Raw genomic sequence first — 18,402 nt, forward strand, 5'->3', positions numbered from 1 at the left:
AATAACAAAGCTTCGGTTCATGGCTTAGTGAAAAGATGTCACCCATAACATGAAAACAACAGTCTGCTAAGTGCTGACGAGACATCGGAAGGAGGGCCAGCAGCCTCGTGGGCACAATTACACACATAAATACTCAGCTCGTTCTGTTTTGCTGCACTGGAATCTAATTAACAGAGATTATTTAAACTGGTCTACACACATTGGGAGAAATCAGCAGAAATACCACCAGTCTATGTGGGACTACATTGCCAAGGAATCCCTGAAATAGACTAAGCCTGCAAAAGCGTTAGAAAACTCATTTACCATCCTTAAAACTTTGAGCAACATGGCTACCGGATCAGAATAACAACACATGGAATTACTGGAAGCAGACAGAAGCAATTCAATACATTTAGTAATCTATACGTGATGCAAGCTACTTGCTGAAGTTCGAAGAAGAAATCGGATTTACATAAGATTGAATGCAGCATAGTTGTCAGTGAAAGACTTCAGAAACTGCTGATCTATAAGGGTTTGCACGAACAGCCATCTCTTCGGTTTATTGTCAGAAAAAGAGAAAGTGAGGAGCAGTCCTGTGGAAAAAAAAACTGCTTCATGGTGAGAGGGTTTAAAGTGGGATGGGGAGACGGATGTGAGATGAGAGGAAGACAACAGAAGCTTGAATAACCACTTTTAACAACCAAAACACCTGGGAGACCATCGCTGAACATACAACTCATCAAACTTTTAAGGAGACTGATTAAAGACCATACTTGATGCCCCTCCTTTTATTTAATAAGAGAAAACTGAGTCTAAACTGAGCAAAGACTCATCACAATTAGACAGCAACAGACTGAAAAAACACTGCCTGATCCGATGAATATTAAGATGATGAGACAGAAATATGCATGGATTCCCCTCACCTTTCATCAATGCGTAAAGCTGGAGGTGGTAGCATAATGTTGTGTAGGTTATTTTATTGAGAATCTCTGAAACTGTAAAACACCACAGCCTGCCTAAGCAATGCTGTTGATTGTGTCCATGCCTTTATGACTGCAGTGAACCCATCTTCTTACGGCTAATTCAGCTGAATAGTACGTCACAAAACTAAAATCATCAAATTGGTTTCTTGAAGAAAAGCTAGTTCTAAAGTAAAAATGGTAGCCAAACCAGTACAAGCCAGTTGGGGTGGTCGATATGTGTGTGGTAACGAGAAGCACCTTCATCCATAGTTTACCTTTGAGTACAAAACTGACAATCATCGCTATCTTGTATGTAAGTACATTATATCATTTTATATAGGAAATTACATCTTTTTAAACATTTTCACTCATGAAAATACCAATAAATCTGCAAATTTGACCTCAGTCGGTACCAGGAAGGATTCAAAGAACATAAACAGAAGTAGGCACAGCTCATTTTAAAATTAACCCAACTACTGAAGGCAAGATTATCTGTGGTTCACCAGTTAAAGGGAGAGCAAAATAAATTCAGAAAAAAGCTGAAGGCGAATGCCTCCAGTGGAGACTCCAACTGCCCCTAATAGCCCATGATATAGTGAGCGTCAACAAGCCTTTATCTCACTTTCACACAGAGCACTCACCAGTAACTTTTGATGGAGCTTTTGGTGGTTCAGGGACTCTTGGTGTAGTTGTGGAGCTCTGCTGTTGTCCTCTAGTGGATGAACGTTGTCCACACAGTGAAGGGGCAAAACATAATTTTTCAGCTGAAAAGATCACAAGGATGAAGTCAATCACTGCTCACTGGTTACGTTTCTGCAATCCATGGAAAAGAACTGTCCTTGTGTAACACATATGTACTTGGAAACAATATCTGAATTACTGATGTTACTGTTATACTTTAAGGTTATTCTGGAAACATGAACCATCAGTTCACATCAGTTGACGGCATCAAGGTGTAAAAGATGTTTAATGAGATGCAGTTTCAAAACTGCTAGAATTTTCCACCGTACTGTTTCTATGGCTTAACATCACTTTAAAGTGATGCTAGGGAAAGTGTTAGCATGACCAGAGGTTTCTCCAGAGCCACACTGACGCTACCTGTTGTGCTCTGTTGGTTAGTCTACTTAAAGGTGGCTGCTACACTTTGCCCTTGCTCAAAGAAAATATTAATTTGACTGGAAAATTTGAAGTGAAAAAAATATACCATAGACAATTATGGCCTAATAACTAAATTAGCACAAATTGTTACTGTTTTAAAACTTCTGTAATCAAAAGTTAATAGCTTGTTGTACTTGTGTTATTATAAAAAGTAGAAGGTGATGTGTTTGAATCCCAGCCTGTACTTTTTCCCCATGCATGCCCTGGCTCTCTCCAGGTCTCATGTTAGGTTAATTGGTCTCTGCCCTTAGGTATGAGTGAGTGTACATGCACAGTCTTTTGCCCCATATATGGTATATGGTAGAGTAGTTGTCTTGCGATCGGAAGGTTGTAGGTTCGATTCCAGCTTCCTCCTGCCACATGTCGATGTGCCTCTGGGCAAGGCACTTAACCCCAAATTGCCTACCGATCTGCATATCGGTGTATAAATGTGTTTGTTTGTGAGTGCAACTGGGTGAATGTGACTCTAGTGTAAAGTGCTATGAGTGGTCAAAATGACTGGAAACGCGCTATATAAGTTCAGTCCATTTATTTATATCTTGATGCTGCCCTGTGTTAGACCGCTGACTTGTTACCCGAGGTTTATAACCCTAAAATTCAAACTTATCTTCATTTCACAAAGAAGTTTGTATTATGACACAAAGTGAGTACATGATACTTTCACTCAGTGTGTTCACACCATGAGAATTTCATGCTGGTCCGCCAGACTTTTCAGCAAAAGCAGTGAAGTGATTTGACACCAAGCAGCTTGAGGTGTGCAAACAAAATATGTTTTCACCTCAATGGATAGCTTCAGTTAGATAAATGAACAAAAAACTTATTGATACAGTATTTAATTGTAGATTTCAAGTGATAAAAATCAAATAATAGTGCTGTCTCATGAGAACTTTGTTTGGGAACGCTTTCGGTGAGTGGCATCAGGGTAACTAGATTGTGGCCTCTATCTTGATTGTATTAGCTCTCCTCAGTGCTTAGCACAGCTTTGTTTACCCAACAAACACTGCAAAGCGTACTACTTAAAAATAACACTGAAGCACTCATTCAAGCAGATACTCACAAACCCACTAAAGTGTAAGATGCCAGCAAGGTAAAAATAACATCCCCTCTCTGTGTTCAACCACTTAGCGATTGAGGTTGATAGCACTACCTAAGTCGCATGTTATTGCCAAGCTAGTGGTGCTGGCTGGAAATAATAATGTCCACCATTAAATTATTCATGGTTCCAGTCAGGTGGAACCAGATGCTGCTTTTGTGTCATAGAAGGAGAACTGTAACTCGACTCAAGTGTAAAGGGCCATCGCTGCGTGGAGAGAAGCACTTCATCTAACAAGCATGGATGCTGCTGAGCTACAAGCAAAACAACACGGATGTCATGACATTCCCTTGGCTGCTTCCATGCAATATTTTCCTGGGATCTTTCAGAGGACAGTGGTTCAGTAAGGTGGGCTATGGAGGGACAAAGCCCAGGGTGCAGTTTACTGCCCCAGTCTGTTGTACTCTGTTGGTAGCCAACATTAACATTTGTTACCATGGCCAGAAGATGACCTTTTTTCTTCTTTTTTTTTTAAATCCACTCTGTGTTTCAATGCTGAATACTAATGCTGCGCTGCTTTGTGCCCGCCACTCATGGGAACAAGTGATGCTATTTTTAACCACTTGTCCCCAGCTGCACATCTCCAACCAGGGGCCAGTGGGCAATTAGTGTTTGTTTCTCATGGCAGGGGCAGCGCTAGATTCTCCCTAACCCAGGAAGACATCTGGAAGTGGGGTGTTTTTGTCCTGTACCTTACCCAGCCGCAAGGCAAGGCTCTCAAAGCAACAACTGTGCCTTTGAACAGCTCCACATTTTATTGCACGCAGGTTGCTGTATCGTCTGCAGTTACTTATGTGTTGCAATATCATTTTGCATGTTATTTATTTTTGTTGTTCATTGCCTTTAATAAATTTTTTTAAAAGGACCGTTAAATCCTAGAATAACAAATTAGTATAAAGTTGGCAATTTCTGACTGCTTTTTTAAAAAAAAATTTATAAATACGTTTAAAAACAAACAAAAAATAATTTCATTTAAATTCACTACTGGAAGTTTTGCCTTCAGAATAAATATATAAAATGTCAACAAATCTCCAAAATCTAAATGACAGCTTTAAAGAATAACCAGCTAAACAGACACTTGAACGTACAGTATATATACATGTATATAGAGTTGTGACACTTGCAGACAAGTTTTACTTATAAGAGAAATAAAGTACAATCAAATAAAATATACATGAAGGAGGAAGAGGCTATGAACTCATCAACAATAGTACGGTCCACATTTTATTCTTGAGCCCCTTTGATATTTTTTCACTAATCCACCTTTCCCTTTCTGATGTAAACAGATTACATCTCCGATAGCTTTTAGTAAGAATTTTGAAGATTTTTGATCTCTTCTCTCCGTTTTGACTAAACACATTTTAAAGGTTATCCGTGCACGGTCTTAAGAAAAACATAAGCCTTTCTATTTCTCAAACATCCTTAATGTTGGAAAGTGGCTCCCCGACACCCGGCGTGGGTAATGAAACATTTAGTAAAAAAAACCATGGATGTCTATAAATCTGGGAGACGGAAGAAACAAGTTTTAGATCATTTGAGTCAGAAAGTGCAGTAAGAAATATTTCTTCCCCTCTGTAATGGGATCCTTTGCGCTTTTGCATGTTCTGTCCTACATCTCATATCAGATAATGGTTAAAGCTTCGAAGGGCCGTCACGTTGGTCAAACATGATGTTATTTGTTGAAACTCCTGCTAAATTGTTGTGCTTAACTGACAGCAAATGATGCAGTGCATTACGCTATATTTGGATGAGCAGCTATAATGAGTCTGTTTAGGAGTCTGCATGTCATGATAACCTCTTTAATTTATTTTTGTTAGGGCAAATCTAATCCAATTCCCCCTATTACAGCTTCTTTATGCAATTATCCTGCACCCATGCTCATTGATGGGCCAGCATGGAGACAATGGACTGGGCAGCAAGCCTACTGACCTAACCTGAAGAGACCTGTAACATAATGTACCTCATCAGCGAGTCAACAAATACGAATCACTGCACAACAGAAGCCACTATGTTGTAGAGGCCACTGGACAAAAACATATTTGGTTTTTGTTGCAAAATATTACTTTTCTGGTCTAATGTGTCTTCTTCTAATAGAATGAAATGTACCCCTACATAAAAAAAAATAAAATAAAGAATGGAGAACTCTGCAGCCACTTTACATCCCACTATTTATTCCCAGTATTAGCAGAGGTGTGCAATGACTTCAACTGACTGGCACAGTGTGTCTGTTGCAAAGCCTGCCAATAACATTTCATCAAAAAGCAGGCTTTTAACCTCCAATGAGGTGGACAGTACACAAAGCAGAATGTAACTGATTTAAGGACATGAAAACTGAAAGTGGTGTCCAACAAACACGCTACACATTAGAAGAGTCTTCTTTTGTTGTGTTTGCAAGCGGTGTGAATGGAACAATGCGGAGCCTGCTGATGTGCATATGAAAGGACGGTAATTCAGCAAGTTAGCAAGATGTTAATTTAAAATCAGTCTGAAGCTGTGTGAAGCACAGCGTGAATATGGGGCAGACACAATAACCTAAACCTTTAGCATAAGCACAAAGGCAGGCACAGACTCCAAGATTAAATCCATGGAGATAAGCTGTTTTATCACAAAACAAATCCTGACAAATAATTGTCAGTGCCTGTGGATTTTGGCAAGATCCACTTAATCATCCCCAGCCCCCACCTTTATGTGTGATTGGCCCGCCTATCAGAGCAAATTCAAACATAGCTTCAAATCGCAAGAACAAACATAAAAACAAACCTGTTGACTCAAAAACCACTCGACCTCTTCTGCACACTGCCTTGCAGAGGCAGTCATGCTTCCTAAGCTTTTTCTAATTTTGTCACATTACAGCCACAAACGGGAAAGCATTTCATTAGAATTTTATGTGACAAACACAAAGTAGCACGAGATTGTGAAATAGAAGAAAATCTTTTACTCTCATAAATAAATATCTAAATTGGTCTGTAATCAAATGTACAGCTTCCTGACTCAGAACTAAATAAAACAGCCTTCAGCTAAATTTGATCTACAAATCTTCTTGGTTAGATCTCCAATAGATTTGCACATCTAGAGTTTTAAATGTTTGCCAATAGTACCTCAAGTATAGTCAGATAAACAAAGATTGAACATCCATCCATCCATTTTCTGTTCACCCTTTTCCCTAATGGGGTCGGGAGGGTTGCTGGTGCCTATCTCCAGCTACGTTCCGGGCGAGAGGCGAGGTTCACCCTAGACAGGTCGCTAGTGCGTCACAGGGCAACATAGAGACATACAGGACAAACAACCATGCACACAGTCACTCACACCTAGGGAGAATTTAGAGAGACCAATTAACCTGACAGTCATGTTTTTGGACTGTGGGAGGAAGCCGGAGAGAACCCACGCAGGGAGAACATGCAAACTCCATGCAGAAATCGAACCCAGGACCTTCTTGCTGCAAGGCAACAGTGCTACCAACTGCGCCACTGTGCAGCCCTTAAGATTGAACATCAATTATTAAATCTATAGACCATCAATTGAATTTAGGTCTGAAGTTTGACTGGGTCATTCTACACATAATTATGCTTTGGCCTAAACTATTCCATTGTAGCTCCACCTGTATGTTTACGGCCATTGACCTGATGGAAGATGAATATCTGCTCTGGTCTTATGCAGCCTCTAACACTTTTTCTTCCAGGATGATTGTGTATTTATCTTGCAACTCTCTTCCAATCAACTCTACCGCCCTTCCTTATCCTTACTAAAGAATAGCAGTTCCATAGCATGATGCTGCCATCACCATTTCACACTACACTGGGTATAGTGTAGTTAGAGTGGTGTGTAGGGGACGTTTTCCACACAAACACACATGCACAGCATTTTACATGTATAGCTAAAGTTTAATTTTGTTTTCATTTGCCCAGGGAACCTTCTTCTACATGTTTACTGTGTGGCCTACATTGCTCCGTACAAACTGCATTTTGGACTTTATATGACTTTGCTTCCTTTCTTCTTCTTGCGTCTCTTTCATAAAGACAAGATTTGTTGTGGGGTGAATGACTAATAATTGTGGTATTAAAATATTCTTCTACCTTAGCTATAGATATCTGTAAATCTTCCAGAGTTATCATGATTATTTATCTAATTAACATTCCTCTTGCTGAGGTATTGATAGATTTTTAGTTGTTGGACACTCTTTGCATTTTCAAATGGTTCATTGGATAAACTCTTTGAAATGTTGAAAACTTTAGTTGTTGTTTTAAAACCTATTCCTGCTTTAAACTTCTCCACAACCGAATCCTTGACCTGTATCATTGTCCTGCACAGTCACATAAAACACATTGATGTTTGCTTTTGTGATGTGACAAAATAAGAAAAAAACTGCCCAGTATGAATACTTCTGCAAAGCACTGTAGTTAATTTCCATGATTATCTGTAATAGTCTGTTGATTTTATCAATACACATCCTCACTATTCTATCATATTGTCAGCATATGTGACTCACCAAAGTTGTATTTCACCGTGAAACCAGAAAACGGTTCATTCTCACCTGCAGCAATCAATTCTTCACATATACTGTACATGCTATTCATTTCTATAGTTCTGATTATAATCATATGAAAGAACAACAGATGTTTGAAGTCTAAGAACACACCCTCAATTCAGCACATCGCTTTAAACATGCATAAGGTCGTCTGTAGCTGAAGCTGACAGAAAAACGGCACAGTAATGTTTTCCTCATCGGACTTATGAAGAAACAGCGGCTGAAGCGTCTGCTGAATTTAATAGATGGAGGAGAAAAGGGGGGAAAAACTGATTTTGTCCTGTAACTTAAAAGGGGCGACATAAAACGCTCTGAAGTATCTGTTCCTTGAACTCAGACTAGAGCACAGCCAAACTCTTAAGTGAAACTCTAAAAAGCCGCTTTTTAAACAGCTCATAAATCTTATATTAAAAGATGCTTTCATACAGGAACACATCTCTTCCTCGTAGAAAAAACTGAAATGTAACTCACCCTCCTCCCTATGTGAAAAACAAACAGGAGGATCATAGAGGCAGCAACATTCAATCCTTTCGTTGTATGCATGCAGCTCTAAGCACGTTGGTACCAGACCATGCTGATCTGGATCACGCCAATCTTGCAGTTAATAAATGTGGGATTTTCTTTGGAACAGAGTCATATCTAAGAGTGAGGGACAGCATATAAGATCACCAGTAGTGACAATGATAACTTACAGGCAACTTACGCCTGTATTAATTAATCAATTTGTATTATTTAATTTAATTGTATTAATATTCAGATGCAAATTTATATTTACTTCATATGAAGCCATCTCTACAAACAAAGTCCAAATCCTGCCTGGTATTTCACAGTCAATCCATTTCTTTCAGTGTAACACAAGCAGGTCCAGCTTGTAGTTCACATCCAAGTCATTGTCTCCATTCTGTAAACTTACGCTGTTACGTTCATCCATATGTTTAAAGTTGAGATTTCCTGTGAATTTTTTTTTTCTCGAGGACTTTTGAGCTTACCTCCAATAAAAATATTTAACGTGCATTTATGTCTTTTTTTTTTCCAGACCAACAAATTCTATTTTATATTCCAGAAGCAATAGACCAGTAATGGATCAAAGAAAATCTTTTCAATTAGAAGTGAGAGCCTTCATCTTAAGTCACAACTAATTTGTAATTCTAGCTCAGCTAAATCAAGAAGAGTTTAGTTTCATCTAGTGCCTCACAGCAAGAAAAAAAAAACGGACGGGCCCCGGAGTATGTAAATATCTGGTTTTGACTGTGTAAACGGTGAAATGTCTCAATTGGAAGCCGTGTTTCAACCTTAAGTGATGTCAGCAATATTCACAAGTATAAGAAGACAAGAAAAAGTACTCAATAAAATGTGAGTAGACAAGATAAAACCTAGAGGCTTTGAAGCCAAAGAATGTGTATATAAAATTCTGATTAAATAAAATAAAACACCCTGCAGACACATTAAAGGCAAATGCTTAAATTGCCATGCACAGAACAGACCAGCATTCGGAGCCGGTGATGTGGATGCTGACAATGATAATGCACTTTCACTCTGCAGTCACAGTCTCCTGAAGTCATCTTCACAGAGATTTCCCAGTGAAGACGATGTTATGTAACAACCACTGTGGACCCTGCTGTTCATATCACTAATGCCTCACACTGTGGCAGGGTCACGTGCTTTATCCAGGCCACATCCAGGCGCCAGCAGCAGCACTGTTCCAGCTGTTACTACAGCGTAGCCTCAGTCACTCAGGACCATGCTGAGCCATGCCTTACCCACACTGCTAACCCTCCACTTAGCAGCCATGTTTAGCTGTACGGGTGTCTTCGACGCCGGCACCGGAGGGAGCGCTGATCGTATTCTGATCATCAGTGAACACTGTGTCCTGTATTCTGATTTTGTTGCTGTAAAAGAGTGTCCACATTTATTTTTTTTCATCGAGGATATGACCACAGATACTGAAAACTGTTCTCCAGAAGGTTTCTCTCCATTAAAAGCGGGTCGTCCCTTTCCACTGTTGTCACATGCTTGTTTAGGAGAAAGGATTGCTGCAATGCAATGACTTTATGCGACTAGTTGAACCCTCCTAGATAGACCACTTTTATTGATTGTCATTTGCTATTATGAGCAACTACGTTTCAATTGTATCTCTGTATACTTGTTTTTTTATGCCAGTGCTATTTGCTGCAATATGTTCTTTTGCAACAGCAGCAGGATAAAAGGAGAAATTTTGTCAAAAAAGCTCGACTATTTAAGAAGGCTGTCATGCTTTGCTGTCATTTCTGAGCAAAGTATATTAGTAATATCCAGCTAAGATGCATTAATGTAGTTGAAGCTGGAACATGCTGAAGATGTCCTGGACATAAATGAGTTGTATCATTATGATACAGTGCAGAGTCCATTCAAATATCCATCTATTGTATATACCAGCTAATCCTTGCTGTTTCCCAGAGTGGGGCCGGGCTCTATCTTGTGTGGAATATACGTATATTATAAAGACATTTGCTGAAAAAGCAATACACTAAGAGTAGTAAATAAGCCAAAACTGTACAAAAATGTGTATATTCTGCATTTAAGATAAAAAAAACCACCTTTGTCTTTAAGTATGTTCTACCTAAAATTCCTCAAGTGGCATAGGTTTAGCTTCACCTGGTTCAATAATTATTGATTAATTTTTGGTTTTAAATATCCAAAATGCTGTCAAACTGGCCTTTGACAGTATTCATCGCACTACGACTTTTTGTGACTGGTTGTGCTCATGTGAATACTGTTTCCTCCCAAGCAGGTTCCGGTGCGAGTCAGAATGCCGTGTGACTCTGGATCGGAGTTAAGTGAAATTATCTAAATTCTCGAATGTATTTTTGATATTGATCACATGGTAGATATCATATTGCTTTACTGACCAGCTCTACTTCTAAGCACCTGGTGCAATCTAATTATCAGTTGGCTAATCCAGAAATAATCAACAGATAAGCACTACACTGTACTGATGTTAAGTCAAACAGAAAAGGTGGAGCTTTTCACAAGTATTGTTTTAGCTGCAGATGCAACCTTTGCTACAAAAAAATCAAGTGTTCACAAAAGGAATGCAATGTTTAGGCAATAAAATATCCATCCATCCATCCATTTTCTGTTCACCCTTGTCCCTAATGGGGTCGGGAGGGTTGCTGGTGCCCATCTCCAGCTACGTTCCGGGCGGGAGGCGGGGTTCACCCTGGACAGGTCGCCAGTCTGTCGCAGGGCGGCAATAAAATATTTTATTTTTAAAAAATAATTGAATTATTTGTTCTTGCATCTTTAAAATAATCTAACAATAACAATCGTTGTAGTATAAAAATAGTTGTAGCCCTAATATATATCTGTTCTACACTCTGAATAAAACAGACTGTATAGCAGTGATTACAACATCATCAATATCAGATAAATTGGATGACAGATTTGGGACAGACTGCTGGTCAGCAGCGTGTGGTAGCCCCTCAGGTCAGGAAATAAGGAGCAACTCAGCATGGAACCGAGTCATACAGCTGTTGTATCCTTCTCTCCTGTAAGTCCACACAAAGCTCTTGTGATTTAATGGTTAAGTAAGCTTGCAACAAAGTTTTATAAATGCTTGACACACTCCCTTGGTGTCAGCACGTCTTGGGGGGACAGAAGCCTTTCATGTTTGCCCTAAATGCCAGATATTCTTACCGTTCCACAACTTAGCCTCATGCACCCCATCAAATTCCATCAAGCTCTGTTAATACATTTTATCATGTCTATCTGAGATCAACTGTGTCTAGCAAACCTCCAACAAATGCCTGACACACTCCACTAGCTGCTCCATTACTGATGGCACCACCTAACGCCTTCTGGTGAATGTTCTACATATGCCAAAGATTTTAAAGTTTATGGATTTACTCACTTATTGCTGGTGCATGTTCAACCACTCATTTTGTATAAAAAAGTTATGACTTTGTTTATGTTGAGTTGTTTATGTAAATTTTAAACTATGAAACAAGAGTTTATCATAAATTTATGGCATAATTTTCCTAAAGATTACAGGCTTAAAAATATGTAGTCTGGGAAAACCAGAGGACAGAAGGAAGGAAGGAAGAGAGCCATAACTTAAAAAATATGTTCAACAGAACTTTCTCTAGTTAAATCCCCCGCCCTCAACTCACTGAAGAGACAAGAAATTTGAGCTTGAAAGATGACTGCTTGTCTCTTGTGCATAGTGAAGACAAAAGCCACTTGCTAGCACCTCAGGGGTAATGGTTGAAATGATGAATGGCCATGCCTGCTTGTCAAGGTGGGCAGGATGAGCTACAGTATGAATGGGAGGCGAGCGTCGGAGCACTCTTTCATATCAGGAGGTGTGAGACGGGACTGACAAATCCAATTGTGGTCGCCTTTTAAGTAATTGACCTTGGAATAAAAAAGAAACTGCTGTTTGTATGTGCAAACGTGCAGAAAGAAAACATGAAATGTTTTTTTTCCACAGAAAAAAAACAAATAGTCCGGCGTCAATCGTCTACTTCCACTCCTTGTATTCATTCTCATGGCTGCCATCTATAGGACTTAGTATCACTGCAAAGTGAGCTCCGGAGCAATTGGTAAAACATACATGTGCACAGACACATTTATTAAACCTAAATGCCCCCCTTACAACACATGCTATTAAATGTCATAACAGAGAGGTGCAAGCACACACTCATACAGACACCCCTACACACCAGTAACATAGTATCAGCTGCTGACTTACAGTGAGCTCCTATAAATCCCAGTTTTGATGGCTAACCTTGCATATTTGGTTAATACTAGCTATCCAAGCAACTTGCTCAGTTTTAGTTGAAAGTTCTCTTTAATAGCCTCAGTCTTGGTCCTTTTCTCATATATTAAAACTGACACACATCTTTAGCATCCACCAGATGTAAAAACACTGACATTTTATTTGAGGATTTTTTTAAAAATCATCAAAAAATTTGGTTCATTACACATAAAGCTAAAAAAAAAGAAAAAAAAACAGCACTTGCTATTATAATTGAATGCTTCTTTCCATACGCTGCAGCATTTTGTTGCAGACTTGAAGCGATTTAAAAAAAAAAAAATAAGGCAATGAGTTATTGCTTGCAAATAATATCCAGTGTCCTCTGGCTTCTCTGTAGACTGTCAAGCCTGCAATTCCTGCACAGCACAGACCAAAACAGGCTCATTCATCTCCCAAGAAATTCATATCAAAGTAGGCTATGAGTGTAAGCAAGGAAGCAGGGTGCATTTCAATTACCTTTGCCACTAAGAAAGGTTCTGAGCATCCCTCTCCCTACACCAGCGCCAGCACCGCGAGGAACATGCAGCAGAGTCAGTACAACAATCCGAGGCTCAGCGAAACATACACAGCTTGACAGCAGACAGTAGATGGTACATTACCTTTGCACAAAGTGGCGATGAAATGCCATGTGTTTCCTAATGTACTGGGAGGACAGAAAAGCAGGGATGGCTATGGCAGCTATGTTGCATAAAATGGTTCATCAGTGCTCGGCAGAAAGAGGCACAGCCAGGCAAGCACAAGGAGAGAGATAGAGAGAGGAAGAGAGAGAGAGAGAGACGGCCAGCGAGCATCGTTCAGCTCACACTACCGAGGCTGTGCAGCAGAGAACACACATCAACACGCCCCCTTGCTTTCTCCCTCTCTATCACTTTCTCTCACACACACGCACGCTTAGTCACACAGATGCGAGCACGCAGGGGTGCAGAGGCAGTGCAATGCGCAGCAGCACCGAGCAGCACTCCCTCTCCAGGACGCCTTTGGTTTTTCTTAGATCAGAACTGGTCATTCTCCATCTTATTCTCAGCAGTCACAAACAGTCCAATCAATGAACGCTCCCAGGAACATTCTTCAACGCACTGCCCCGTCAACCGCTGTCGATGAGCCATCAGGATTTAAGCTCGCAAGGTCACATAAGTTCCTCAGGCATCCCCCCCGACCCCACAATATGCTCCTGATTCTGTTGCAGCACCTTCCCTTCTAGGATTTTAATTTTCTTTTTTTATCCTTTTTCTTTTTTTTTGCAAACTGACACCGGGACAGTGCCATGCCTCGTCACAGGTCATTATGCCACCAAGACCTCCCTGGAGGCTGAGCTTGTGAAACCCTCACTCACTGCACAGTGGTCCAGACCAATCAGCTATCACAAACAGCAGTAACATCATTACCATCCAATCTCAGATCAGGAAAGTGCAGAAGGGTATTAAAGGAGATTATTTTGACCATCCTGGTGTGGGTTTTTTTTTTCTCCCCAACTGCTTAGATATGGAGCAGAGAGGAACATCGTGTACAGTGTGGCTGCCCTCTGTGGCTGACGATGGTGTTGCATTTTTCTCTCAGAAAAGCACAGAGGAAGAGCCGGGCCCAAAAACAAACACACTTTGCTGACTGTGGATGCTTAGCAACCACAGCTGTCCCTTTATGACTCTCCCTTCCCCTCCAGCGGGACAATCTGTATAGTTCCAGTCGGGAGCATATATTGTGCAGCACCTGTTAAAAGCTTACAGACATACTACACTAGGTACACAGTTGATGTCAAAGCGTCCCACGCATGTCTTCTAACTGCAGTTTAAACATTTATCAAAAAAGGTGCTGAGCTCTGAAAATTACCAGGAAGGACACCTGATGTTTCAAATATAATGGCTGCTTTCAGCAACATCTTGGGATATTCATACCTCTTCTATCATATTGACTAAACAGGGTTTTGGGGGTTTTTTTCACTTTTTTAAAAATAATAAATAAACAGAATCATCTTCAAGAATTAGTTTGCTTTTCACCGTGGAAGACAGTAGTAACCGCATGTAGCGTCCCAGCTAGCTATGCTGCTGTTGGACTTGCGTTATGGATTCTTTAAATAGTACTGCAGTGGATGCCTGACTACCTTCGAATGTTAAAAGGGATCTAAACCTGTGCAGACAGCTGTCAACGGATGTCAGAGGGCAACGCAGCAGCAGCTCTGGGCCTGCCTCAGCCAAACTGACTTAGACACGTCTGGAGGTGTAAACAACTGCTTTGACATTCCCTTTAGTGAAAGACTCGCGTTAACTAAAAGCTGAGTGTGGAAACAAGAAAGAGCTAGGCTTACATCTGAAGGTGTTCTGAAAATTAGTAATACTGAAGCCAAACATGTATCTTATAAAATGGATAACTCTGAAAGTAAAAGTAGTTTCTTCATCCTCATTTCAGAAGAGAGTAAAATTGCTGATCTGAACTGCACCAGACAGGTAGAACAGAAGTCAGTCAATTAAAAAACTTTTTTCTTTCTTTACTTTTTCTTGTGGTGTCCTTTTACCCCTTCTCTACCTGTAGGGGTGCACATAGTTAGATTGTCTGAAGAACAGTGGTATGACACATTTAGAAAACTCTACATGTGATCCTATTAGAAGTGCAGAAGAAGAGTAAGAATATAATGTGTTATTATTCAACTAAAATTGTACATCAGATCTAGACAAGAATGTGCCACCTAACATGAGCCCAAAGGCAAACCGAGCAAACTGTCTGTCGCAGTGGAGAACTAGGCTGTCTTACCATTACTTGGCAAATGTTAATGCCGAAGGTTTCGTCCACATAACTTTGTGAAAGAACTCTTATCTGCTCATGGAAACAGGTGTAAGTTTCTCAGACTATTTAAACAACCGTAACAAATAACCTTTGCATGTTTTACACAGTAAACAGGGTTATGGGGCAAGAACGAATCAATACTTCACTGTTTCACTTCACATTTTAAAAGTTCAAAATGACATGGATTTAAAGAAGTTAATATATTTTTTGAGACTCTTTTCTATTCTTTTTGTAGCTTACGTTCCAAACAGCTGCCTGCCTTGTAGTAGCTAATGCTTTGAGGTGCCAAGACTTTCAAGAAGAACAAAGCACCGAACCACAGGAATGTTTCGATTTGGCTGTAATTTGGTGGATATACAGATAGACAGATTCAGATTCAATTACATACTGTACAATTAAGTTGTAATTTTATTATGCAGTCTAACTCAGTTAATCACAAAATGCTAGCTAAGAAAGCCAAAACAAATGCGACAGCTCAAACTGGCTCTCTTCCTGAGCTAGCATGTTGCAGCAGTGGGAAGAAAAATCTCCCATTAAGCAGAAGGCGGCCTTCAGCAGAACCTAGCTCAGACAAACTAGCCATCTGCATTGTTTTCAGAAAGCAGAAATGGAAAAAGGGAAACACATCAGCACTTAGTTTTAATGTCTATGGGAAGGTAAAACTAAGCACACAGAAGACACGACAGTAGTATCTGTGTTTTTGGTTTCATCTGGGAGAGAAATACAGCTAAACAGAAGAGCTCAGTTAGGCATTAGATTTCTATTGCACATCATATCTGATGACAAATATGTATGTGTTTGGTGAAACCAAGAGGACCAACTCCGTCAGTGCTATTGAGAAACAAACCTGTGTTACTCCTCTCCCCGTAGTGTAGGATTACATGGAGTATGACTTTAGGGCACCATGCTATATCAGTGACATAATGGTCCCACATGCCTCACGCCCTCTGAGAAAGGATTTTCTTGGAGTCTTAGTAAATCCACACGAGACACTTCTATGTACTAAGGATGTCATGTTGAGGTCCTCCGCCTCAACATTAGGTACCAAGATTTTCCCAATCTTATACGAGGTTGTGAAGAAAGCCTCCTCCCCACCTTAAAGATTTCAAATAATGATTCAGTTTCATTTAGCTTTAAAAACGACCTGGCCCTGTCTGGAAACGCCATGATGTAACAACTACATTTTCTTGGTTCAATTTCTCTGGTCACACTCAGGATGGATTACCACCAAACCAATTGAAATATAAATCTGTTAATTATGCCATGTGTGACAACATGAAGTAGGCCAAAAGAGCTCACAAACCAACACCTCATGCCTTCATCTAAGGAGTCAAGAGCTGATGAGAAGTCAATAATCTATCAGTCTGGAAAGGATCACAAAGTTATTTCTTATGTTATCAAAACTTCAGCAAACCACAGTTTGAGCCATTATCCTCAAGCTGGGAAAATATGGAAGAGTGGCCAGTAAACAAAATTACTCCAAGTGTGAATGAATAACTGATGCACAAAATCTGCAAAGATAGGAACTTAAAGTTTAATATGAAAGAGCCTGTACTAATGATTCTCGGTGCGGACTCTGAAATATGATTGTGCTATTTATTTTATAGTAATTTGTGTAGTTAACACAGTCCTCTCTGAGGGGGAAAAAAGAAAAGGGAAATCAGTGTTTCTTTTTAACCTTTGTGGAAATATACTTAGCGGCAAACACAAATAGTCTTGGATCCTAGGATGTATTACATAATTTTTTTTTCTAAACTATCAGAGTTATTAAACATTTCATACATTTTTAGAAATGCGGACATGCATATCACACAGTTGTTACTCACGTGTCAAATCTGACCACAGGCAAAGATCTCTGTTTAATAATACATTTCTTTTAATGCACATTACATAATAACATGTTGGGTAATCTTTTAGTGACAAGGAGAAGCACAGGAAAAATGCAATGCAGCCTATGTTTAGTAAGTTATTCAAATGTTAGTAGGAAACCAGATGTGCTGAGAAGTCTGATCTGGGCAAGATTGTTGAAAATGAAGAGCGGTCGCTGAATCCTGATTACAGCTTCAAGCATCAACTGTTGCTGATCCGGGCGGTGCGCAGACCCGGTTCAGTCAAAGCCTTTCCTCTGAAAGCTTACCAAACGGCACACTGACAAACAGCACACTATGCCCACCTTATCTGTGCTTCTCATCCGACTGCTCCTCTTTGCTGTGGCTAACCTCTGTTTCTGGCTTTCCACCACTTCCCTGTGAGGTCTCAGGAGTTTCTCCGCCGCGCAAGTCTTCTCACAGCCCATTGTCCCCTGGTACATGACAGCAGATAAGCCACCTATCAGTCACATTATACGTCTCAATGATACTTCCTGTTTGTGAAGAGCAGTAACCCACCATGACAGAACGGTTTGCATGCTTCCCCCAACGCTGGTCATGGTTAGCAGTGCCGGATGATGTCATAACTCCAGCATGCTCAGATTATAAATATCTGTATTCTGCAGAGTTACATAATAATGGATGTTGGATTATTGTAGGCACAAAAAGACACAAAAGATAGCACAGCTGCCACGGGATATGTAAGGATGTCTACAAGTGCATCCTAAATAATCCTAAACAGAAACAGAGATGTGAAGTATAGTGCATGAAATAAATTGTTTTGGTCATCGGTCAAAGGATTTCAGATTTTATTTTAAAGCTTTCTGTGCTGTACGCTAACAAGAGAATAGTGTATTATAGTTAAAAAGTCAGAAAAAATATAGAAATATACTGTATTTATACATTTTATTTAGTTTTATACATGCTTAAATTTATTGTCTAAAAGACTGGGTTCTTTATCGGACCGGATCCTAAAATTAAACCCTCCACTGTCATTCTGATCCACACTAGATGCAGGGTGTAATCTGACTGAGAACTAATGACACCGTACAGAGCACAGCGGTCAAGTAGTCATCAGTACAATTCAGGTTCCACTGTGTCATCTGTGGAAACCGCGTGTTAAATACCCAGGGCAGAATAGATTACTTGCCGGTGAATTTTTATTTGCTCTCAGCTTCGATTTCAGTTGAGCTGCAACATTTGAGCCATGAAAAATAAATAGGTTATGACCTGGTTGCGTTATT

At 39.9% G+C, this 18,402-nt stretch overlaps 1 protein-coding gene across 14 annotated transcripts in view; it reads right to left on the reverse strand.

Moving 5' to 3' along the window:
* rimbp2b (RIMS binding protein 2b) overlaps positions 1-17,771 on the reverse strand; it is a 94,906-nt gene extending 77,135 nt beyond the window's left edge. For all 14 annotated transcript variants that reach the window (XM_028033874.1, XM_028033878.1, XM_028033885.1 and 11 more), the window contains exons 1-3: positions 17,678-17,771; positions 17,464-17,592; positions 1,583-1,705 (exon numbers count right to left, since the gene is read on the reverse strand). In XM_028033874.1, coding sequence (XP_027889675.1) covers positions 1,583-1,705; positions 17,464-17,592; positions 17,678-17,743 — 318 coding nt within the window. In that variant the 5' untranslated portion in view covers positions 17,744-17,771. The remainder of the gene's footprint in view (positions 1-1,582; positions 1,706-17,463; positions 17,593-17,677) is intronic.
* Positions 17,772-18,402: the final 631 nt, after the last annotated feature.

The sequence above is a fragment of the Xiphophorus couchianus genome, chromosome 12 (assembly GCF_001444195.1).
Source record: "Xiphophorus couchianus chromosome 12, X_couchianus-1.0, whole genome shotgun sequence".
Lineage (NCBI taxonomy): Eukaryota > Metazoa > Chordata > Actinopteri > Cyprinodontiformes > Poeciliidae > Xiphophorus > Xiphophorus couchianus.